This window comes from Natrix helvetica (assembly GCF_964273705.1).
Source record: "Natrix helvetica genome assembly, chromosome: 2".
Taxonomy (NCBI): Eukaryota; Metazoa; Chordata; class Lepidosauria; order Squamata; family Natricidae; genus Natrix; species Natrix helvetica.
In genome coordinates this window covers 245,596,818-245,622,864 of record NC_138552.1, presented here as the reverse complement: position 1 = coordinate 245,622,864, position 26,047 = coordinate 245,596,818, and the positions used below count along the sequence as shown (strand labels likewise).

At 38.2% G+C, this 26,047-nt stretch overlaps 1 protein-coding gene across 1 annotated transcript; it reads left to right on the top strand.

The window, feature by feature from the left end:
- Positions 1 to 62: 62 nt before the first annotated feature.
- Positions 63 to 25,241, top strand: DTL (denticleless E3 ubiquitin protein ligase homolog). The gene is made up of 15 exons (XM_081944170.1): positions 63 to 198; positions 1,526 to 1,651; positions 2,461 to 2,559; positions 2,764 to 2,825; positions 4,831 to 4,951; positions 6,657 to 6,722; positions 6,998 to 7,110; positions 8,544 to 8,617; positions 10,207 to 10,310; positions 11,915 to 12,019; positions 15,672 to 15,784; positions 18,428 to 18,517; positions 19,161 to 19,296; positions 22,460 to 23,280; positions 24,342 to 25,241. Exons 1-15 carry the CDS (start codon positions 153 to 155, stop codon positions 24,405 to 24,407), a joined length of 2,142 nt encoding a protein of 713 aa, XP_081800296.1. The 5' UTR covers positions 63 to 152; the 3' UTR covers positions 24,408 to 25,241.
- The last annotated feature ends 806 nt before the right edge of the window (positions 25,242 to 26,047 follow it).

The window sequence follows — 26,047 nt, the reverse complement described above, 5'->3', positions numbered from 1 at the left end:
GGCTTCTTGCCGCCAGGGCAGCCAATAGCTGTAGAAAAGTGTCTTTGGCGCGGACTTCGGGTTGGCGGGAGATCTAGTGGAAGAAACTATTCTTTTTCCCGCGGGCTCGGCGCGCGGTGATAATAGAGCTTCCAGCTGCTGCCGTTGTTGTGATGTTGTGTCGTTCGTTAGCCCGCCGCTGCCAGGATGGACCGCAGGGTAAGTGTTGGGAAGCCCCTGGTTCCTGAAAAGAGCCCGTTTGATATAAGCGGTTTGTAAACCAGGAGACTCTGAATTCCAAGCCTCCCTTAGGCTGGAAACCGGCTGGATAAATTTAGCTCGGGCACTGTCTCAGCCCAAGCCACCTCATAGGATTGTTGTGGAGAAAATAGGAAGGGATATCAGGGTATGCTCTCTGCCTTGAGTTAGAAAAAGACCCGGGTCAAAATATAATAACAAACCTCATTGCTCCGCCACTGGTCTTTTAAGACCAGCTCTCCTCTCCTTTTAGGACCATGCGTCCTCGAGGGAGTGAGGAAGGCATCCTTGCTCTTCTCCGTTCCCCCTTTCCCTTTGTGGTCATTCAGGCATAAACAGAAAATCCTTTATCCGTTAAAGGATAAATTAATCAGATAAATCTGATGAACGTGTAACATGTTCACACTGGTGCAGTAGGACTGGGTGTTTGTTAATATGATTTATTGGGTTAGGGATTTTCTGTCTTCACTGTGCGTTGTATTGTGTTGGGGGAGTGCTTGAGGGAACTCAACCAATCTCATTGTACATATGTTGTGCACTGACAAATAATTCTAATTGTCAATTAAATTGTCAATTAAATTTGTATAGCTGCCCCTTTCACCAAAAATGACTCTGGGCAGTCAGGACAACACAGCTAAATGGCCCAGCTCACAAGCCCCAACCTGCCCCATTGAAATGAAGAAATAAATAGTAGCCAGACTTATGTTGATGTCTCAATCCAGGTGCCGTATATTGTAGACCTTATAAAGCATTTTTTTAAAATACAGTACTTAGAGGGGTGGGGGAAGTGGATCAGAGAAACATGCTATTCAGCAAACCCATGTTTGACAGTATTCCCATAGGACATGATCAGTGGAGTCTGAGGATGAGGGAACTAGGTAGCCAATATACTTTGAAGGCACAGGTGGTTTAGGAGACATTGAGGGAGAATATAATGTCAAGCAGTGTTTAATTGTGATACATGAAGAAATCTTATAAATCTGCTTGCAGAATTCTTGTCAGCTTTTCACATATCGCTTTAAAATGTCCTTTGGAATACACTTCAAGGCATCTGACAAGCCCTACTATCCCAACCTTCCCAAAAGATGTAAATATGTAAATACCTGGCTATTCCTGCAAGTCTTGGGGTTATATTAAGTTGAAGTTCAGGAAAGCTCTGCATTTATTTCTACATGTGGGTATGTGGTGTTTGGGGAAGTTCTTTGTTGGTGTTTATGCTTATTACTGTTTCATTGTTTTATTACTGTCAGTAAAAATAGATAAACTTATCTGTCTTTTTTTGTGGTAGGTTTGGCACCAAGATTTTCCCTACAACATCTATTAGGGCAGTATCAGTGTATTAAGGAAGATGACCATCCTTCCTATGGAGAAATGGGAATTCCAGTTCCACCTTTTGGCTGTAGCTTTTCAACAGGTAAAGTAGTGCCTCATCTGTAAGATTTCTCATTATGTTGCTTTAAAGGTAGACTTTTCTGATGTGGTGATTTTTAATTTTTTTTGGGCTATAATACAAAGCCATCGTCAATGGAAAAGTAAAAATCTGATTTGTAGTCCAAACAAACTGGCATATACTAACTAGACTGTGAAAGATTCTTTAGCCATAAGGATGAAGCAACATGCTGGGGAACTTTTGGTAACATTCAGATCACTGGGCCTAATCAATGTGAAGGCTAGTTACTTTCATGCATTAGGGAGTTTAGGATGAATAGTAAATCATGTAGAGTCAATTACCTTTTGGGTGGAAAACATCCTATACTTTTCTTTGCAGTGGTTTGCCATTACATTTTTCTGGGATGCTTTTTTATTTTTCAGTTAGGCTACAGCCATCCATATATAAGTATTTCCATCTTGGAAAATTAATGCCTAAAGAAATTGACTACCCATTCCTCTTTTGAAAGCAGCTATCAAAAGGATATAGGGAAAGAGAACTTGTTTATGTTCATTACCTGAATTCCCCTTGCCTAATTACAGTATCTGCCAGTCTTTCAAAGTAGCTTGTTATTACGATAATCTTTTAAAATAGGCAATGTTTGTCTATTCTTATGATAATAAGAATGGGAAAAGTTGATATTTACAAGAATGCCTTTATATTTTGTGTTTTATATGATTAACATTTAGAATATGTGACAGTAATTTTCTAATGCAGAAAAAGTTACGTACTACTAAAAAGCATACAGCTTTTAAAAGTTTTAAAATACAAATATTTACTACATTATTTTTCAGCTGCAGATGTGCAACATGTTCTTGGTGTTGCCAATGAAGAGGGATTTGTTAGGCTGTATGACACCCACACACAATTGAGCAACAAGAAAATAGTTAAAGGTAAAAAGAAAGCCTTGTATTTGAACCATATGAATTGGATTATTTGATAAAAGCAGTAGCTTGTAGAGAGTTTTTTTAATACTGTATTTGTGGTACTTTCTTTGTAAATTTGATGAAGGTAATAGTCTTCATTTTTCATATGTGGATGTTTTATTACAAAGAATTTGGTTTATTTAGATCTAATATATTTTATTTTCACTTCAGAATGGCAAGCTCATTTAAATGCTGTGTTTGATCTTGCATGGATGCCCTATGAACACAAAATTGTGAGTACTGTAAATCATCACTGTTTGTTTTATTAGCTATGGATACCACAATCTTTGGTATTGCTATTCCCTCTACTTATTTCTGTTACTTGCAATTCATTATTATGCTTTTTCTGGCTCTTAATATTCTAGCAAGATCATTAGTGGGCTTAGTAATATAGTACAGCTTAGAAGATAATGATATGACCAGAGTCTAGGCCAGTGATTGCTAACCTTTTTGTCCTCATGTGCCAAAAGCGCACACACACAACAGTACACATATGCATGCCCACACCAATAATACAATGCATGCACGACACCCCCTACCATGCACTGTTTTGGGCCTAGTGGACCTCCCCAAAGCCACCTGGGACCAAAAAAGGGGCATGGGGAGCATGCACACCCACACCCACATGCCTACACTGTTACAGATGTTACGTTGGCCTTGTATGTAGCTTTATTCCTCTCTAACATTCATCTTCATTGTTCAGTGATGCATTTCCTGCCTCTCTAGGATTTACCTCTCTGCTCTTGTGAGGCACTTCCTGTTCCTGTTGGATGTATATAGTTATATTCTCGATGGCTTGTATAGTATTTTGCAGAGACCTGAAAATTAGCTGGCTGGCGGGAAGTGCACGGGCATGCTTGGTAGAGCTCAGCTGGGTGACGGCTTGCATGCCGGCCAAGAGGCTTCCACATGCCACCTGTGGCACGCGTGTCATAGGTTTGCCATCACGGGTCTAGGCCATGTATCATGAAATACAGAAGGGTTTAGTTTTAGCTCAGGACAAACTTTATATTGAAATATCTATGTTCTCTGGTTCCAGTGGAACAAAACATGAAATAGCTTGTGTTTTCTTAATTCGACACAGCAAAACCTAATAGGAAACCACTGGGAACTTCAAACTAGCTGCTAGTTTGCTTACTTGTTATGGAGGTTCATAAAAGCAGGTAAATGGATGTTACATGCTGAAAAAGTTAAGACAATTTTTTTTTAAACTTTGAAATTTGGAGTTTCTGCCAAGGTATCCATTCACCACTGCTTCCCTGGCTTGGTACAATATTACAACGTGAATTTAAACTAAATGTTTATTGGTTTTGATGCAAAAGGTAGAATTAAAACTAGCAATTCATTCAGTATAGCAGTGAATTAGACTTCATTGAGAGTTTATCAGTTTTCTCTCACTTTAACAAGAGAAGCAGTGGCTATGAACAGCCTTATAATCTGCAGTGTTGCAGTTGGACCTTGCATTCTAGCACCTGTTTTAGAAATGGGATTCAACAATATAATCCTTCTGAATTTGATTCTTTAAGGTATTCGTGTCTGGCACATCTGTTGTTAGGAAGCATTATTTATATTTTAATCTACAGGTATCCTCGACTTAACAGTTAATTTAGTGACCGTTCAAACTTACATAGCACTGTTTTTCAGTGACCTATGACTGTTTTTCACACTTAACAACTGTTGTAGCATCCCCGTGGTAATGTGATCAAAATTCAGATGCTTGGCAACTGACTCATTTATGATGGTTGCTGTGCCCCAGGGTCATGTGGTCACCTTTTGCAAACTTCTGACAAAGCAAAGTCAATGGGGACTTAACAACTGTGACATTAACTTAAGAACTGCATTGATTCATTTAACTGTGGCAAGAAAGGTGGGGCAAAACTTAGTTAACATGCCTCATTTAGCAATAGAAATTTTGGGCTCAATTGTGGTCATAAATTGAGGACCATTTGTACATCTCTTACATGTGTTATACTTAGTAAATGTACATGTCTTATACTTAGATGTCTTTAACCATCTATGTACCTGATACCTTCCAAAACAGGAATTGTATGTACACTATGTAGGGACTAAGTTCCCCTGAACTTGCTGGAGTTTATTTTTGAGAAAATATACATAATATTGAATTAACACTTCATTTCATATATCTATTGAAAAAATGCTTTTGTTTCATAAGCTTATGTTAAAGGTACAATAATTTTTTGCTTCCAGTGGTAAACTGTTGCATTTGTTTTCTCTAAGGTTACTGCTTCAGGGGATCAAACTGCAAAAGTGTGGGATATTAAGACTGGTGAACTCTTGGGAGTATGCAAAGGACATCAGTGCAGTCTCAAATCAGTTGCTTTTTCTAAATTTGAAAAAGGTAAACTTTAATATTGGTTCAGAATGCGGCCGCGCGGGCAATTGCGGGAGTTACTAGGTACTCCCACATAACACCTCTCCTGCGCGGGCTGCACTGGCTACCTGTGGCTTTTCGGGTGCGTTTCAAGGTGCTGACTATCATCTTTAAAGCGCTCCATGGCACAGGACCTAGGTATTTGCGGGATCGCATCCTGCCCCATACATCCCTTCGGCCGATCCGCTCTCACAGAGAGGGACTCCTCCAGGTGCCATCCACTAGGCAGTGCCAGCGGGCGACGCCCAGGAGCAGGGCCTTCTCTGTGATGGGCCCAACCCTTTGGAATGACCTCCCCCCCAATATCAGAAAAACCACCGATCTCTGCTCCTTCCGTAAGAAGCTTAAAACCCACCTGTTCAATGTAGCCGACCTGGCCTAATCCCAGCTTAGTCCCTCAAGTCTGTATTTTAAATTTTTAGGGGTGGGTTTTAGGTTGTTTTTAATTTTTATCACTTTGTACAGCCTATTGTTTAATTTGATTTTATGGGAATTTAAGGGTGTTTATTTTTGTATACGGTTTTTAATGAGATGTCTGTACACCGCCCCGAGTCCCTTCGGGGAGAGGGGGCGGTCTATAAATCAAATAAACTTAATGAATTGGGGGTGGGTGGGAATTACTGTAGAAACTATGGAGCATATGAATTTGGGACTTCTTCTGTGGTGGGTTCCTACTGGCCTGGACTGGTTCGGCCATACCGGTAGTAGCTTGGCGGCGTGGACTGCTGGAACCGGTTCTCCCGGTGGCAGCATAGTTTTTGGCTTCTGCACATGCGCAGAGCAATTTTCGTTGCACTGCGCAAGCGCGCAGTGCATCCCTGAACGAACCGGCAGTAGCGGCTGCTGGAACCCACCACTGGACTTCTTATATGCAAAATAATACAATTACAATGGCCATGGATATGACAATGTTCATAGATCATAAATTGTGAAAAAGCTATGCTGCTATCATATGTTCTTAGATGAACTATCTAGAATAATTAAGGTAGAAATCCCAGTCTAATACTCTATCTTTACGTTTACAAAAGCAATTATTTTTCAAGAATAATTTTTTGAAAAGCTCAAGACAGAATTGAAAAATCCCTCAAAAACTGCAAAGTTTAGACTACTATGAAGTATACAACAGAACATCTGCGTTTATAAATATAAAATGGGTTTAGTGCTTGAAATAGTATTTCAGAAAAGAGACAAAGTTAGAACATGGTTTCTCTACTTTTTTCAACTGTGGTCAACAAAGAATTATTAAGAAAAAGAGGCAACCACCTAACAAATAGCCCTCCCCTACTTTTTAAAAAAATGTAAGAGCCTTGGTGGCACAGTGGTTACAATGCAGTATTGCAGGCTGATTCTGCTCACTGCCAGAGGCTTGATCCTCACTTGCTCAAGGTTGACACAGTGTTCCATCCTTCTGAGGTCAGTAAAATGAGGACACAGTTATCAGGGGATGCAAGAAGGCAAGGGCTGAATAGATAGACTATGAGTGGGGTGTGAGTGCCTTCCACAAAGTAAGGCTAAAGTGGCAAAGGGGTTCTGGCCCGTGAGCATAGAAAGGCTGAAGTAAATGTCTATGGACTACTATTAGTCCAAGGAATGCATTTGAGGAATTACTGATTTAGGTCTAATCAACATGATCTGTTTTTTTAGTGACGTGCTCTAATTTTGTATTTTATAGCTGTGTTCTGTACTGGAGGAAGGGATGGAAATATCATGATCTGGGACACTCGATGCAGTAAGAAAGGTATGATGTGTCTGTTTATTCTCTTGAATCATTGCAATGGTATTATGAGATGTCAGTGACCGCTAGATTATCCCCCTGAGTTTTGTGGATATGGACTTGGCTTTCCTTATCTTCATTCCAGTGCTTTCCATTACATAATGCATATTAATACTAGGTAAAATATTCAATTTTCATAAAGTTGGATGAATTTAGAGTATGACTGTGAGTCATTTACCATATATGAACAAGCCAGAGGGGAAGGTCTTTTAAAAAATGTTTCTGAACCTGTTTTACAGATGGATTTTACAGGCAAGTTAAACAAATAAGTAGTGCCCACAACATCATAGAAAAAACACCATCCAAACTGAAGAAGAAAAAACAGAATGTGAAAGGACTTGCACCCTCAGTGGTAAGAATCTGAAATTTTAAGGCTGTATTTTGTCATGTTGTGTCTTGGTAGCTGTACTAGCTTGAAATTATTAGGGAGATGGTAGCAATTAAGGAAAATTAAGTGAATTAATTACATTGATTTATGTCAGGGCTGTCAAACTCATGGCCCGCGGGCTGGATACATCAGGCACTGGCCATGCCCAGTTTCGTGAAGGGGAAATCCCAATACATCATGTGATGCTGCTGTGACAACGCGAGTTTGACACCCCTGTTTTGTGTGACCCTCTACTAATATCTAGGGAGTCATTAATTAGCATGTAAAGAGAACTTGGCCTATTTTTTAGAACAAATATAACATTTCCTACGCATTCTTCTGAAAAAATAACATTCCTACATTGGAAAACTTTGTCTTTTCTGACTGTACTGGATTCTGGATTCTTAAGCAAAGGTATTTTAATTCTAAGGCTTGAAGCAGATCTCTACCGCAGATGAAACTCACAAGGGTAGGAAAGTAATAAGCTGCCTTAAACTGAGTTAGAGCTTTGGTTAATTCTACCATATCTGGGCTACAAAATTCTAGATATCAGAAAGCTCCTGTCATTTATTTATATTTCAGATTCAATAGCCCTAGAAGCATGCCCAAAAGAGAAGATGTGTGAATGGAGGAAATATTGTGGTTTAAGTTTGGCTTGTTCCTGGCAGGTTGCAGCCTAATCAAATTGAAACACAGTACTTTGTGATTGATCAGGTTTCAGCCAGGACAGAGCGAGCTGAATGAATTTGGTGTGCTCATCTTTCTCTCCTTTGCATGACTGTGTGTCAGCTCAACCACCAATGCTCTGTTTTTTCCTTTGCTCCTGTACTGTACTCAAATGGAAGCACAATTTGATCCAACTGCCCCTTAGCTGCTTACACCTTTTGCTAATCATTCCAGCATCTTTCCTCTTATCTTCCTTTTCCTGCCATAGCATACCAATGCTTTTGCCTTTTACTGTTATGTCCTGCCCCAGAACACAAGTATTCTGACACACATATATCTTTAGAAAAATTGAATTATTCTGGTTAAGTTGCATTCTGCATCCAGTTAGGCGTGGATGACATTAAATCTTGAGAAGCTAGTTTTAATAATTTTAAAAGCATACAATCTAATCTCAGTTATGCTGACTTAGAAATCAATATTCCTGTATTCAGTGGGACTCAGCAGATAAATGGAGACAGTGATAATTAGGTTTCCCTTCCTTTGTCTGCTTTTCTTTATGCATAATTGTTGTATCAGCTATTGATATAGACTCTATATTATAGAGCCACAGTTTTTGAAACATCAATAAATAATTACCAACTGGGTCAATTGGGAAGCTGTTTATAGGAAATGTACAAAACAGTACTGAAATTAACTTTTGTTATAGTATTAGCTTGTTGAGAAATGACCTATTTTCCCATTTCTCTGCTTAGGATTTCCAGCAGAGTGTAACAGTGGTACTACTTCAAGATGAACATACCTTAATCTCAGCTGGGGCTGTTGATGGGTAATAGTCAATACTTCTATTTCCAACAACTTTTAAAAATTCTTTTGAGAAGAATTATTTTGAATTGTTTGCTCATGTGAACATGTAATGAAACTTCATTGAAATTGCATAGAATGCCTCTTACCTGAGGAACAAGGCCTCTCTTGTGGGGGGGGGGGGGGGGACCACAGCATATTTTCTTATTTTGTTATGTTGTTATAAGCCAAGCCATTTGTCAGATAAGTATCCATCCTATAGCTGAATTATAGCAGAACATGGTGAAACACACACACACACACACACACACACACACACACACACACACACTGTCTAGGCTTTAAAGGCATGACGTAGCTGCTGTCTCTCTTAGAAATTAAATAAATTAAGAAGATAATTTCTCAATCTTTGGGTACTGTCAATTCTTGAAGGTGATATCCTGATAGTAGTAACATAATATTTAATATATTTGTATTATATTTATAGTTGATTAAATCCCTCCAAAGTTGCGTTGCTGTATATCAGCAGATGTCATTGTACTAACGTAGGCCATTAGACAGGGTCACATTGCCCCATAAAATGTGATATGTGCCTTGGGGATATTATTCGATTCACAGCTGCTTATAAATAGCAAATGAAGGCCATTATTGTGGCACCTTTGCCCAGCTTTAGCTGATGCACAAGTTGTAGCCCTCCTTAGATGAGGATACACTGGCCTTGATAATTGATACTTTGCTGATTACCTGTCAGTAGTACTGTAATGCACTCAATAGGAGGTGCGGCGGCTTTGTAAATGACCTGGAAGCTACAATTTGTCTACAATGTGTAAGCATTCTTTATACACAATTGTTATATTAATTGTTGAGATAGAGCCACAGTTATTGATAGATCAGTTTCTTGCAAGGTAACAACTCTCCTGTTGCGGCACTGACTATCACTAAACCTCTGGGCTCAATGCAAAATACTGCCTATAACAGCAATATGTAATGTAGCACAGGGTTGCATCAGACACTGCCTAATCAGAATTGAAGCTGCCCATTTGGGAAGAACATCTTGGGAGGTACGGTTAAGAATTCTACTTTTGAAGTTAGGGGGGCATGAAAAAGTCAACAGGACTCTGGGCAGCCCCCACACTTGGCCTATTCCCCGTGGTTCACATAGTCCTTTCCTTCATGGCATTTAGAAAATTACTGAAAATAATTCAATATTTTATTATTGAGAATTTATTTCACTGAGTTGTTGAACCTAGCAAAGTGTTAGTGATGTTTGTCATTGGAGAAGGTTGGCTTATTTTTTTAAAATATCTTGTAACCCATCCATAATCATTTGATTTGGGCTAACTATAACTTAAATAAATTAGATAAATAGATATTCATAGTATGCTTCCTATTACTGTGTTTTTCAATTTATGCTGTTCCCGTGCTATCTGAACAAATGTATAGATAAAGGTATCTCCTATCCGTCAATTAGTGTTTTATTCTTGCTCTGAGTGTAGCAAGCTTCTTTCCCATGTTTTGGGACTATGATTCACTGAATTCAAGTCAGATATATTTGGAGATCAAAATGAGGATCATGGTATGGAATTCTGAAGAATTTTGTTTTCTTAATTTTAGTGTGATCAAGATATGGGATCTGCGCAAGAACTATACTGCATACCGGCAGGAACCAGTGCCCTCCAGAGTTTTCAGCTACCCTGGGAACAGTACCCGTAAACTTGGTATGGCATAACTGAATATTCAAGAAGGAAGACAATCAGGGTCATTCCAAAACAAAGCAGATTTTTTTCTTTGCTTTTGCTGTGTTTTGTATTCATACATTAGAATTACACTTTATGCTAAGGTCAGTTATCAAGATCTAGCTTAACCTGATTTCAAGACTAGCTTTAATAAAATAAGAGAATTAATGGCCCTGTTTGGTTACCTGTTTTGAGAGAATGGGCAGGATGAGCTAATTCTCTAGGTGTCAATAGTCTTCAGTGCTGCCACATTATTCTTTGGGATGGTCTGTGTAAATGGAGCTTAAAGACAGTGTTTCGATGATCCTGGAAGATGATTTTTAAAAAGGTATTTTTGTTTTTGGAGAGGATACTGTGTGGGTCACTTATGCTATAAGAGGCCGTACAATTTATTTTCTGGCCCTTGTGAGTTTCAATGTTCCATGATGTTTCTCAGGCAGGTTATTGGGAGTTAAAGGACACACTGGCAGTATTCAGCTCTTTTACATCTGATTTAATGGTAGCAGTTGCCATACTAGATTAGTGTCAGCATTACTAAGGAACGAGATGAATGCAACTGGACTGAATTTCAAACAAAAAAAAAAGCAGACATTCTGTTGGTGAGTGACCTAATGTTGTCATAGTCAAAACCATTCTATAAAATATTGTAACTATGACTTGCTATGATGTTAATCAGGACTGAATAATGAGCCTGCCCTATATGTGTAGGTCTTCTCGGTGCTCTGCTCCTTCCTCTGACGTGATGTAGGCAGAACTGAGGAGAGGATTTTGCAATTTTCTCTTAGGGAATGCTTTTCAGACAGCTTTTCCCCCCTGATGCGAAGCAAAGTTTTCCATTTCCCTGGGTTTTTAATTTTTAAGCAGTGATTTGAAGCACTTTTTAGATACTTCTACCTATTTTTTTATATTTTCTATCTTATTTACATGGAGCCAGTTTGGTGTGGTTTAAGGCGGCAGACTAGAAACTTGGAGATTGAGATCTTCTAGTCCACCTTAGACACAGCCAGCTGGATGACCTTAAGCTAGTCACTCTCTCTCAGCCTTAGGAAGGAGGCAATGGCAAACTACATCTAAAAAACTTGGCCAAGAAAATTATAGGGATCTGCTCAGGCAGTCTCTGAAAAACAGTCTCAATTGAATGGAAGAAAAATAGAATCTGATTTCCACAAATTTATTATAGAAGTGTTTTTACACTGCAATATGGGATGTGCTAAAATATTAATTTTAATATCTTCATTCCAGTGCTTTCCATTACATAAGTAAACTGACTGACTCAATAAGCATAAGAGGTCAGTTTCCCTAGTTATAAAAAGACTCATATTTATCAAAATAATGAAAAAATGCATGCTATTCCACCTTAACAGAAAAGACAAGCCTTCTCTTTGTATTGAAAGAACTTAAAACGTAGATGAGTTTCACTGCCATACACTGTTTGTACCTTTATATCATTTGAAAGCACTTGCTGGAATTTTTATGTTTAATCTTCCAAAAAAAACCTAATAATCAGATTTCTGCTGCTGGGATTAGCTGTTTCTTATCCAGCCTTTAAGGAGGGAAGTCTGACAACAGAATCTTTTGTATTCCAGGATATTCCAGTCTTATTTTGGATTCCACTGGTACCAATCTATTTGCTAATTGCACTGATGATAATATATACATGTTCTGTATGCCAGGTCTGAAGAATAATCCGGGTAAGTACTAATATTTTGCAATACAGGTTGTCTTAATAGGTTTAGAAAGCTATGGTTGATGCACTTACTATATCTCTGGCAGTAGTACCATATGTGTTTCCAGGAAAGGTAGTCCCATATATTTGATATGGCTATTGCCAAGCTGAGTATCCCTAGAATTGCAGTATGTAGTAAATTATACATTATATACAAATCTATCAGGACAGCTTCAATTAATCTCAGTATGAAAGTTTATAACCCTTACAGATGTCTCCATTCTCTGTTTTTCTTTAGACAAACAAGCTCAGTTGTCTGAGGACTACCTGTATATCTTTTATCTGTATTCTTAGTATCATTAGCGGCATTTTACATTAATCCAGAGTGGAACCATTATATCATATATCAGTGAATTCCTTTGTTAATTGTCCTTATCTCAAGCAAGCCTTATTTATTTATCATCTTCAGAGTCTGCAAAATTACCTCTCAGACCACAAGAAAACAGCAAATACTGAAAGATTGACTTAAATATGTTTGGAATAGTGGGTGTTATTAAGTGTTCGTTGCTCTTTTCTTCCTTTTTGGGAGGAAATGGAAATAAAATGAACTGTCCATGGAAATTTGTCTATGTTCCAACCATCTACCTTTATGCTATATTCTGTAATTCTGCAAGAGTTGGAAGGTTCAGTCAGTTTTGATAAATTGTTTTTTTTTTTTTTTGAAGGATAGATCAATAAAATCTACAAAACTTTAATTGCTGCAATTCCACAATTAGAATATTTTGAAAATGTAGGAAAATTCTTTTTTTTTCTTTTTTCTGCTGTGGGAGTGTCACTGATAAGGACTTAGATTTTGAGAAAATGGGAAATATCACATAAGGAAGATATTTATATCCGTTTTTATTTATTTGAGTGTTTCTAATGGAAGGCTACCAAACAGAAAGAAAATAAATTCATGCAGTATTGAAAAACTGCTTCAATTTTTGCTAGCATCTATAAAGATTTCTAATGCTTGGATTGTAATTCAGCCTTGATACACCTAGCAGATACAAGAATAAAAAAAGCTGCTCTAAATGGTCAAGTTCATTTCTTGGTTCTGCTCCTACTAGAAGAAGATTGTTTTGGATTTCAAGACCCAGATACAAGAGAGACAAAAATTAACTTGGATCTACCTATCCTGACTGTCATGATCTCTTTCAAGTCAGGGGATTAAACACAGAAGAGCCTGCACTGGACAAATGTCAGCCTGAAGAATTGGAGAGCAATTAACTACCTGCGGACAACCTTGCCAATAATCATTTGGGAGAATCAGTATGACTCAAATGACAGAGCTGCCAATTCCAAGCAGTGCTATCCCTGCGAACATGTTACAAACTCCAGAGAACTAAGAATGGCATGCTCTCAGAAGAATTCTGATCAACTCATTGAGAAACAAACTAGCAATAGCCTTAATTGAGCCTTCATTATTACAACTGTCAGCAGTTGGTTTTTCCATAGGAAGCAACTGCTTAAATGTTCTATATTTTCATGATTTTAAATCCCCGGTGCCACCCAAAACTCATTTTTTGGGTTCCAGAATTGGCTAATTATCCTGATGCCTAGACCTTTCAATTGCTTCTGGACTTATACTTTACCCATGCTCTGATTTGACTTTGGACTCTTACAGGCAAGACTTTGATTTCCTGTTTAGCACTGCTAAGGTGTGTGAGCAATTGCACATGCCAACACTCTGCCTACCAAAGCCTGAAAATGTTTGCAAACTTGAAAATACTTGCTTATCCTACTCTGTGTGCTCAACATGAAACAGAACAAAGCAACATGCTAATTGCTCTGACAGATGACAACAAGAAGGCAGATCAAACGTATTTCTTATGGTTCCTTTAGAAAAGATAAATAGATAATTATCAGTGTTATAAAACAATAGGAGAATATTCTGCTAAATTTGTATGCTGAGAAAATGGTAGAATTAGTGGCCAATCTCCAGAACTATTGGATCAATTCTTAGTTTCCATTACTGGTAGCAATTTTGATGCAGGCTTGAAATAACATGGTTTGAAGCCATGTTTAGACAGCACAATGTTGGAGAATATTTTCAGTGGTGGGTTCCTCCCGGATCGCACCGGATCGCGCGCGCTCCCTTTCAGCGCTCCACCTGGCTTGCGCGCTCCCTTTCAGCGCTCCACCTGGCTTGCGCGCTCCCTTTCAGCGCTCCACCTGGCTTGCGCGCTCCCTTTCAGCGCTCCACCTGGCTTGCGCGCTCCCTTTCAGCGCTCCACCTGGCTCTCGCGCTCCCTTCCGGCGCTGAAACCGGAAGTACAGTCTTGCCCCGCCCCTGGCGAAGCAACGACGCCTGCCTGCGCTCCACCAGCTCGGCTGGGAACGGAGATGTTTCCGCCGTTCCCAGCCGAGCTGGTGGAGCGCAGGCAGGCGTCGTTGCTTCGCCAGGGGCGGGGCAAGACTGTACTTCCGGTTTCAGCGCCGGAAGGGAGCGCGAGAGCCAGGTGGAGCGCTGAAAGGGAGCGCGCAAGCCAGGTGGAGCGCTGAAAGGGAGCGCGCAAGCCAGGTGAAGCGCTGAAAGGGAGCGCGCGCGATCCGGTGCGATCCAGCAGGAACCCACCACTGATTTACATCCATAAGCATCTATCCATCCATCCGTCTACATCTGAATACCATAACAGGTTTTCTTTTCAATACTGATCAGAGATCAGTCTCTGTAACTTCCTGTGCTGAGTGTAGGAATCTGACATCCCATCTCCATTACAGAGTGTCCATTGCACACAACTCCCTTTGCTAGTGACAACTCAGAGTTCTTTGGGGCTTTAGTTTTAAAACTGTTTAAAGTTGTTTAAAAATAGCCGAGTAACCCATATCTCTATGTCACTGCACATCCTTCTTAAGAATTAAGATACCTGTTTCTGGAAATGAGAAAAGCAGCAATTTCCCCACTGGATACCAAAACTTTAGTGTCTACCTCAGAAACGCCAAATGTAAAAAAGTTGTAAACAATCCACCATTCCCATTAACTTTAGAGATAAATAGTTCAAAACTTACATTCCCTGAAGAAAGAAATAAGTGAGAATGTTTTTTTTAAGTGCTCTGAAAATCTTTAATACCTAGTGGGTCCTTTTTTGGCAACATTTTAGAAGTTAGCACAGGATTCCACACAGGAACTCATTGAATATTTGCTATATTCAGGAGCAAGGGTACAGTGATACTATTTACGGATGTGTTCTAGCACAAAAGTGGTCATTTCAAGATTGAACACTAAATTCAAACTTAAAATAGTTTCATGCAATTAACACTTGAAACATTTTGCATATCTCTAGTGGCAAGTTTTATTTTGCTGCACTGAGTAAACTTTGCCTTCCCTGCTCCTTTTCCTTTGATTGTGAGTATTCAATGTTTGTCCTTGCAAATATCTCAGCTTCTGATCCTAGCGGTTTAAGAAAATTGCCTGAGTTGAAAAAGCCTCTTACTTATTGTCTTTTTGGTAATTAGGCAATGTATACAAATTGTCATTGGCAATGAAACCTTGATTATTCTGCTTGTGAGAGAAATGGTACCAAATGGTTTAGAGCCTTCTCTATATAAAATACTATGTGATGTAAAGGATTTATCCACAAATTCAGCTCTCAGTTGTATATGATTGTTTTTCTTTGTTTTTTGTTCAATTGCAGTGTCAGTTTTCAGTGGACATCAAAATTCCAGTTTCTATGTCAAATCCAGCATTAGCCCAGATAACCAGTTCTTAATCAGTGGTTCAAGTGACCAATGTGCCTATATCTGGAAGGTAAGCAGTGTTGGCTCTGACTACAACATTGCTATGTTATTTCTATGTGCACTTTGTGCAAGAAAGATGAATATGTAGGCACAGAGGGAAGATAATTAGATTCATTGAGCCATGTTTCCAGTATACTGTGTCTAAAGTACACAGCTGTCAAACCTGAATACAAGTCCAGATATAAAGCAGAGCTAGGTTCCTGCCTCTACCTTCTCTGTATTTCTAGTTGCTGATCTTAATCTGGTTTTAATAAGCCTTTAAAAATCTCTTTTCAGTTCTGTTTTTCAGCAACTACAAGCTGAAAGTTCTTGCTTTATATTTAACAAGAGTCTATACATTAACCAAAGTTTAATAGTCATAATTGTTTTAATTTTTTTAAGCTAATAATTTCCCAAGGTTTATAAAGTGTATTGTAATTAGGTTTCTTTCACGTCCCCTATCTCTATGATCCTCAATTTCCAGCAGTTAAGATTTCATTATGATAGTCAGAATTTTTAGTAACATTTGCCAGTATCAACTGGCAGCTCAGAAACTTAGTTTACATGCCAAGCTTTCTGCGGAGAGATGCATATGTTTCAGTGTAATTTCCTCATCCAGTGACACACACTAGGGCATTTCAGGTTAACCCGTCTAGTATAAAATAACCAAAATTAAATGGTTTATATAAAATTAGATTCTTAAATAATCCTATATGATAAAAATCATTTAAACAAGTAGTGGGTGTGTTCTTTAATTTTAGAGCAACCTCCTTTTGTTTTGCATTTCATTCTGTTGACTTAGTAGTCAGGAAGCCTAGCTGAGTGTTCCTTAAACATTTTGTAATAACCCTGACAAATTGCTCTCTCAACATTTTGATTCCTAGGCATCTTGAATATTAAGATCATTATTAACATCAAATATTAAAATTTAAATGGCTCTAGGGTTGTTTCATTACTATCTAGTTACCAATGTTTGCATATTCCTTCTTATCACAAAGTTGCCTCTTCAAAACATTTTCCTGAAAAGGGTAGAATTCTCAAAAGTATAAACATTCAGGGCAAAATATGAAACATGAACTGTTTCATGCTAGCATCTACATAATTTCTGAGTTATACGATTCATTTACTTAAAACATTTATATAGCTGCCTATTTTAAAAACAGCTCCGGGCAACTTACAACCAATAAAAATATATATTGTAAAATTTACAGTAATAAAACTAAAAACAGGAAAATCATGGCCACGCTTCTCTGATGCTTTCACATTCTTGTCCAATCCTGACTTCACCTTATCCCAGGTGGAGGGGACGGGAGCTAGGTTTTAAGTGGAAGGATAGAACGGTAGGGGCTGTCAGATCTCGGGGGAAGAAAGCAGCATTCAAAGTGCGGCCTCACTACTGCATAAAGAGTAATACTATCCGTTCCCGTGATCTTGATGCTATCCCTGTGTTGATGCTGCTGAGGACTTCATTGACCTTTTGGCAGTTGCAGCACACTGCTGACCATACTTAAGCAGCAGTCCAGGATGACACTTAGATCCCTCTCATAAGCAATACTGTTGAGCCAGGTATAGAACTCATTTGTTCTACCAAATTATGCTGAGAACTTGAAAAAAAGATAATCACAAATTTATGTTGATCAATGGACATCACAAGAGATCTGTATATATACTTTAAAGATTTTAAATTGAGAAAACATGATACAACAGTCTTAAAAGTTCATCAGCCTTACATGTCAGGATATACGTATGAAACAGTGGTGGGTTCCGGATCCCGTTCCAACTGGTATGATTGGAACGGGCCCGGCGTTGCCCACATGGATGCTACCTGCCTGTGGCGCCTCCGTAACGCTCCAGTTGCTTGGCGGAGCGTCGCACAGGCGCCATATGCACCGTGCACAAAAGCGCCAAAGGCTTAAAGGGCAGGGGAGGCGTTCGGGCAGCGGGCCATCTGGAGCACCGTACCAAAACGGTACCTGGTACTCCGGGCAGGTTCCGGTACACCCATACCCATACCAGGGCATACCTCCTGCAACCCAGCACTGGTGTGAAAGAGCAAAGGAAGTGACTAAAAATCAAGATCAAAATCTAGAATCAGAATACTTGAACCCTAATACTAGTGGCTGGAAGTAGAGGTTCAGCTGCATAATTCATCAACTTACCTTACAATGAAGAATAGGAAATATTAAGACTGGATGAAAAAATGTTCAAAATTTGGACTTTAGAGCATTAATCTTACTTTTACTCATAATCTAGGCTTAGCTTTTGCATATTTTAAATATAGAATTTAGATTACAGATGTAGCTACAATGTTTATACATTTCTTCAGGATGTGTTTGGTTTCTCTACTTCCTTTTGTCCTTTAACCAACAATACATGATAGAAGCTCTGCTTTGATAACTTGCATCTGCTCTCTCTAACGTGAATTGTCTAGATATATTGCACTACAGTTTACAGCTAAGAATGACTGGAGGGATCCAGCCAATTTGGGTATCTGCTAGGAATGGTTTCTGTAGTGAAAAGCCAGAGAGTAATGAGAATTCTCCACTGGGTGAAATTGATGGCTAGATGTCTAGAAGCTCAAGTGTCCTACCTTTGAATTGTGTCCCTTGTGCTGGTCATAAATAAGCAATAATCTTTTCTGATTTTTTTTTTTAATTTTTTTTTGTCTATATAGGTATCTGAATCACAACTTCCTCCAATGGTACTTCATGGCCACCTGCAAGAGGTCACTTCTGTTGCCTGGTGCCCATCTGATTTCACTAAGGTTTGTTTCTGCTGTTTTGTCATATATTTTTTTAGTTCTATTCCATTTTTCTTTTTTTTCAAAAGTAAACGTGACTATTTTCTCTTGTTTTTAAAACAAGGATGGCTATTTTTAAAGGTTCTTTATTCCAAACATTTTTTCTTTCTATTTCCTTACACATATCTTCATGTTTTCCCTAGAAATCTTTGGTTCTCAAATGGCTTCTCCTACTCCTTTTTATCATGCGGGTTAAACGTGTATAGAAATCAGTTTTTGCTATATTGTTAAATATAATGTAATAAAATGGTTCTCTGATCAGAAGTAAGACCAGCGAGTTTGATAGGGCTTCCTAAGTAAATGCAGCATGGCTGATTACTTTTTTTCTAGGCTGAGGCCTGCATTCCCTCTGTATATAAGATACACGAGGCATCCTGTAAATATGGGCAAGCCTAAGAAAAAAAATTATTTAGCTATATTGATTCTATTAATTTCATTAATGGGTGATACTGATGACTAGGGAGTATTCCTTAGAAGTAATATCAGTTTCATCCAGTGTGGGTACTGTAAATTGGGTAGTAAGAGCCATATACAGCCAGTAATTGGCCCACTCTAATCTTTTATATTCCGTATTACAATCTGCAATATTTGTCATGCCATTTTGCAGATTTCCACCTGTTCAGATGACAACACTATCAAGATTTGGCGCTTGAGGCAAAGCACCAAAGAAAAGACCTGGACAGACAAAACCAGCTTGGTTGGTTGGACTGATCAAAAGACAGTAGTAGAACAAAACAAAATAGGTAAGGCCTTCTGAATTAATGAATGCTTTTCTCTAATATGGATTTAGATAGTAGAAAACTGTTATTTACAAAATAAATTACAAAACATAATTTATTCCTCATTTTCTCTAAATTTAGCATGTATGAATCATACAATAATCTGTATGAATCATAAAGAACATCACTTTTATGGGGCAGTGTATACGAATAATGGGGAGAGCCTAAGCCCTACTGCAATTCTCATACATAACACATTTATTGCATACATTTGCCAAAATTAAAAATACACTGGGAGTTTTTAAGACGATATTGGATAGCCATTTGTCTGAAGTGGTGTAGAGTTCCCTGCCTAAGCAGGGGGTTGGACTAGAAGACCTCCAAGGTCCCTTCCAACTCTATTAAAAAAAGTTAGTTTAAAAATCAATGCAATATTTCAAATTCTAAATCTATCTGATGCTGAACATGTTATAGGTCAGTGATGGCGAACCTTTGTTGGCTTGCGTGCCAAAAGCGGGGGAAGCACAGGTGTGCCACACCCATAATGCAATGTGCGACACACACCCAGCATGCATGACAGGCACTCCCCCCATTTTTTGCATGCTTTTTTTGCCCTCCCCAGGCTCCAGAGGCTTTATAGGAGCCTGGGGAGGACGAAAGCAACCTCCTCGCGCCCCCAGAGGCTTCAGGACCTTCCCTGAAGCCTCCGGAGAGCAAAAAACCAGCCCTACGGGCAAACCAAAAGTTTGAGAACAGATGTCCGGTTTGCTCGTAGGGCCAGTTTTAGTCCTCCGGAGCCTTCATGGACCTTCAGGAGGCTTCTCTGAAGGCTCTGGAGGGCTTAAACCAGCCCTATGAGCAAACCGGAAGTGACTTCCGGTTTGCTTGTAGGGTCGTTTTTCATCCTCTGGCCCTACAGATAAACCGGAAGTCCGTTTCTGAACTTCCAGTTTGCCTGTAGGGCTGGTTTTTTGCGCTCCGGAGGCTTCAGGGAAGCTCCTGAAGCCTCCAAAGGGCCTCTGGTGGGACAGTGGAGGCTGTTTTCGCCCTCCCCAGGTTCCTATAAAGCCTCGAGCCTGGGGAGGGTGAAAAATGGCCTCAAAAAGGCCTCGCGTGCCCTGACAAATGGCTCCGCGTGCCACCTGTGGCACATATGCCATAGGTTCTCCATTCCGGTTAAAGGTTGTTTCCAATATCCCAAATATAAAAGTTAATACATGGTTCTATCTAAGCAAATGCATTAATTTCTTCAATATCTGTCATGCAACAAATAAGATGATATTTCTCCAGTATTTTTTTTACTAAATAATCATACTTAGAGTATGATTTTTTTAAAAATACACCTTACCCCCAAAGATTTTGGAGCTATTAACACCCCTCTCTATGTTGAAGGAAGGTACTATTTCTCCAAGAATTATTTAAATGATAAGGGAGAAATACAGTGATAAATTAGATATATGCCTTGTAGAAAATGTAGTCCCTGTTTAAGTTTGTGGAATTCTTACGTATTTGAAAGAGCTCCCAGAGTTTCACATATTTTATATCATAGAATTCCAGGTACCTATGATGTCATAACAGCAAAATCTGTATTCTGTACATGGTTAGTGTTAATGAATTCTTATCATGTTATATTTGGTGAGAAAGATTTGTTTATGTGTTGCATATCAAGGACAATATAAAAATCTAGCTGTCAAATATGGTTCAGACCGCATTCTTATAATAATAAAATTATTTTAATTTTTTAGAGTTTGCCCAAATGTTGGATTATAATTATATGGCATTGCATTGATGGTCTTAAACTAGAGTTCTTTACCATTTGCATCACCCTCTACTCCCACAAAGGACAGAAATAGATAAGCTGAATTCCTGTTATTATATTCTTATTACTTTATATATTGCCATTGGTGTATGAATAGCATTGAACAGTTGTGGCAAGGATATTTCTTTTGACCTTACGTGCATTGCATAAGAATTCATTCTTAACTCTAACGTACAAAGAGGGGTAAACTTACAGGGTAAAGAGTGCGTTGTTAGACATTAGTCTTTAAACTTAGTGTTACAAGAGTGCTTCCCTTATATTTATTGACTGCAACTTACAGAACAATCATATGTGATAGATCTCTCTTATCTCTCATTTACAAGGAAGTTCCCCAAAAATGAATTATGGTGGTATCTTTGAGTGAACTTTGCAAATGGCATATTTCTAGCTGTAGGAATGGCTGTAAATTATTCTGTAAACATAAAATTGCTATGCAGGAAACTTGCCGAACAATAGGCGGGTATGTGCCAGTTCTCTTTCATGCTGTGAGTATCTCACGTGCACATATACATCATTGTTCTCTTAGGAAACTTTAAAAGAATCACTTCCTATTCCCATAGATGAAGAAGAGTCCTGTTTAATCCTTTGGTTTGAAAATTGCAAGTGATGTGCATGCTGCATCTTTATAAAGTTGGCAGTAGTATTATATAAAATGTCTCATCTCCTTATTCTCCTTCACTTTCTCCTGAAACAGCTTAGAAATTGGAAAGGAAGTCCGTGAACTCAGCAAACATAAGCAGGCTTCCTTTTGAGACCTTGGTTTGTTGAATACAAAGCAAATGCTAAATAGTTATTTGCACTGATTCATATTGTCTTAACCCCAGTTCTATTTCAGGGCTGTCTAGATAAAAGCATGCAAGCTGTTTGTACGTACTCACTCCTCCCGTTCACTGGCACAGACAGTGGTACTGTGGCTACCTACGAATTATGTATGCACAGACTTTGCTGACAGGCTTTCTAAGATTTTAATATTTGGAAAAGATACACAGATGTTTACCATTTATTTTTATGTTTGAAAATGTAGAGGCAAATTCTGCAAGCAAAAAGAATTCCTTGAGCAGGGCCTTTGTTCTTTATAGAACTGCCTGATCTCTTCAGACTTTATCATTTTGTATCTTGTCTTTTATGACAAAAATCCTCTCCAAGATGCATTGAATTTTCCTAGAAGTAAAGTATTTCCAAATGACGTTATACACATTTTCCTAAGTAGCAATTCTCAGGTTGCTTACTAAGAAAACACAGAAAAAAAACCCTTCAAATCTGAGACATTCAGATTCTAAATATTTAAATATGTTAGATGTGCAACATTGCTGTATTTTTCCCTTGTGTTACTTTATCTTCACTAAAGCTGCTTTGTTTTCCTTTTAGAAGTTCTTAGCAGCAGGCATGGTACTCCACCTAAAGTTCTTCCAACAGGCAGCCCTCTTATTTCTTCACCACAGCCAGCTGCTTGTGCTCCAACTTATACGGGAGATCTTCCGCTTCCTACCAACACACCAACATCATCTTCTGCCAAGACACCAAGCACCTCAATTTGCACCTTCACTCCTGCAAAGCAAAAAGTTACTTCAAGCACCTTATCAAAACTAGTACTTCCTTCAGCTACGTCCATTCAACATTGGGTTACAAAGACTCCAAATTCATCTCCACCTGTAAGGGAAACAAAGATAGCTTCTCCACAAATAGCTGCAGCAGGTATTCCTGACACTGCCTTTGCTTCCACCTCACCACATCTGAGGTCTGAAACACGTGCCAAGAGAAGGTTAGAATCCAGTAGGGAAGAAAATATGTGTCTCAAAAGCTGTAACTGTATGACTGAACATCACCCAGAGTCTAAGAAATCCAGACAAGAACAGTTCACTTTGGCAGCAGGTTCAAAGCCTTGTAGAGGAGGCTGCCTTACTCTTAATGGAGAAGTACAAAATATTCAAAGCTTGAAAGAGTCCTTTTCTCCTAGTAGTCCTTGTTCTTCTGCCACTTGTCTAAATTATCCACATCTTATCGAAACATCTTGTGAGAAGATGGTTGACAAGGAGAATGGTTCTACTGATAGAAGAACCTGGCTGTCTGATTTGGGAAATAAACTACGAACTAGCAAGATGAATAACTTTAGTGGGTCATCCTCATCATTACGGAATCCAAGCGCAAAACGAATGGAAGCTAGAACAGGAGCTACATCACCAGGCCCTGTAAGTAAATTACACATGGCTGCTAAACCAGCTTTGTTAATTTGGTCAAAATTCTTTTTACAAGTATTACATATTATAGTAGAAGCAACATCCATGCTAATAAGTAGCAAAATAGTCTCTTTGCTATAAAAAGTAGGAATGGAGGGCTAAACTAATATCAAATTAAGTCAGTATTGTTTAGCCAAAAAGCATCACTCTGGTGCATAATAGGCAGAAATGGGGAAGTGGCCCATGCTTGGGAGCACACAAATAGTTTGAAAAATCTCTAATACTGACTTATGAACTAGGGATACTCAATTGTCAGAAATTGACTTTCTTAGTTTCCAAAACTGAAACTAAAGTATATGAACAGAACTTCTGCCTCTTATATAGCCCAATTTGGTCTGCAGGCAAGTTTTTATACAATACATGTTTGTACATGTAGAAATATGGAGTTTGTCATCTTTAACTACAGAGTTTGGATGAATTTTATACTAGCTGTCTTTTGTTCTATGTTCTAAAACTAATGGTCAGACTGTATAGCATAAATGTATAATGATATAGAGATGATGTTTTTCTTTTTCAAGATGTAAGGCTAGTAAAGATTTAATAAATGTACTGTTGTTGGTTTTTTAAATCCTGCGCCCCCCACTCCAAGCAAAAAAATATGCTAGTGTGATTTTATGTTTGCTAGATGATTATTCTTTTGGCCAAGAGGATTGGTTTCTGTCTGCCTCTTTTTGATAATGGATAGATCTGATAGTGATACTGTTCACATCTTGTTACTAGATATGTACAAACAGCCATCAGTGTGTTGCTTTAATTTCTGCACTAAGTAGGAAGTTGCCTTCAATTGTGAAATCTATTGTGTAAGCCTTCTTAGACTGATTTAGAGTACTTTACTGGACTACAACTATTTATTAACTTTCTGGCTACATAAGAATCCATGTATGATAATTAGTTAGCTGCTAATGTAGAGAAATTGATTAGAATGATCCTGGAAAGGACAAAACTGTAAAGATGAAACCTTTTATGCTGATAATTATATTTGACTAGATTTTTTTTTGTTTTTAATCTTACAGATTATAACTACAATAACAATGAGGAAGATTTGTACATACTTCGAGCGAAAGTCACAAAAAACCTAAAGAACTATGCTTTGAGTGTACCTTAATGCTGAAACATTCATTTTATTGATCCAGATGGATTTAGTTTTATCCACAAAAAAGATACCCATGCATTTTAATTAAAACTAATACTTCCTGTTTCTATTTTTTTCTATTTACTGTCTTATATTTAATTAGTTAGGACACTAATTAAATGGAGAAACAGGTTCAAATCAATCCCTTTGATTTAAGATTTGCGTTTATTTCTTTTATGGTAAATTGCAGAAAATATTTTCTCAAACCTTTTTTGAATATACTTTTACCTATTTGAATGTACTTTTAATTGCTAAATTAGCACATAAGGCAAAACAGAAAAGGAATCATCCATTCAAGAATGTTTAGTTGATCTACCTTATACTAAAGGAAATGCCTTTATTTTATACATCCCAGTTTCCCATTGTTGTATTGCTGTAAAAATATTTTCTTATAAAGTCCACTTTTCTTAACATTGCAGCTCTTTTTCTTCTTTTGCAATGGAGCAGATAATAAGCAGGAGGGACAAAAAATCTACTGCGCACTCCTGGAGGAAATCTGACACTTGAATTCTGAAGTAATTCAAAGAAGTGGTGAAAGCTAAACTTTTGGTTCCATGATTGTTTTGTATTGAGCATTTGCCTTTTCACAGCACACTAAGTTCCTAAAATTGATATATGTTGCCATGTTCATCACATTAGGAATATATAGGTTATTAAAACTGTCTACAAAAAAATAGTGTAATTTCATATCAAGTGATAATGTATTTTTCGACAGTATTTTCTTGACATATGAAGTAATCAGGTATGTTATAGCTAAATAAATGTATAGTCCTAGTGAAAAAGGGGGGTCTTTTTCTACTTTGTAAGCCTGCTGGAGTCACTTACAAAGGTGAGATGGGTGGCAAATAAGTAAATAAATAAATAAATCAGCAATTCCCAAGGTCACTCAGTCATTGGCTCACTACAGAAAGTAATTTTATCTTTTAACACATTGTTTTAAATATCTTCCTATATGTACTGACTAGTGATTGCTAATTTGGATCGTATCCATATTAACCATCTGCATGGATATGCTGAGAGTCTGTATTCACTCATGCTCTGCTCTTACATAATTGCCACAATTATTTCTGATTAGCATATTTTGATGTTTTCAATAATTTTTCCTTCTAAGTATTTGGTATGTATATTTATCTACTTAAGCTAATGAATGTACTACATATGCTTTCTTTAGATTCACTTAAGCTGCAGTCTATTAGATTTGCAGATATTAGAGGATCTTGTATTTTTTACAAGTGGTCTTAACACAAGTTATCCCTCTGAAATTTATATCTGTGTTGCTGCAAGATGCATTTTTCAACAGAGCTCTGCAGACTGTTTCTGTCTAGTTTAATGAAAAGAAGGACTAAGGGTTCCAATATTCCAGGGGTTGCCACAAAGAAGAGGGAGTCAAGCTATTCTTCAAAAGACCTGAATGCAGGACAAGAAGCAATGGATAGAAAACAATTAGTGGAATAGCTTGCCTCCAGAAATTGTAAATGCTCCAACACTGGAAGCTTTTAAGAAGAGCTTGGACAACCATTTGTCTGAAATGGTATAGGGCAGGAGTGTCAAACTGGTGGCCTGCGGGCCAAATGTGCCACACACAGG

Coding starts and splice junctions, on each gene's coding strand:
- DTL (XM_081944170.1), top strand. CDS start 153: ATGTTGTGTCGTTCGTTAGCCCGCCGCTGCCAGGATGGACCGCAGG. Junction 7,111..8,543: donor AAGGACTTGCACCCTCAGTG/GTAAGAATCTGA, acceptor TTCTCTGCTTAG/GATTTCCAGCAGAGTGTAAC. Junction 12,020..15,671: donor AGGTCTGAAGAATAATCCGG/GTAAGTACTAAT, acceptor GTTCAATTGCAG/TGTCAGTTTTCAGTGGACAT.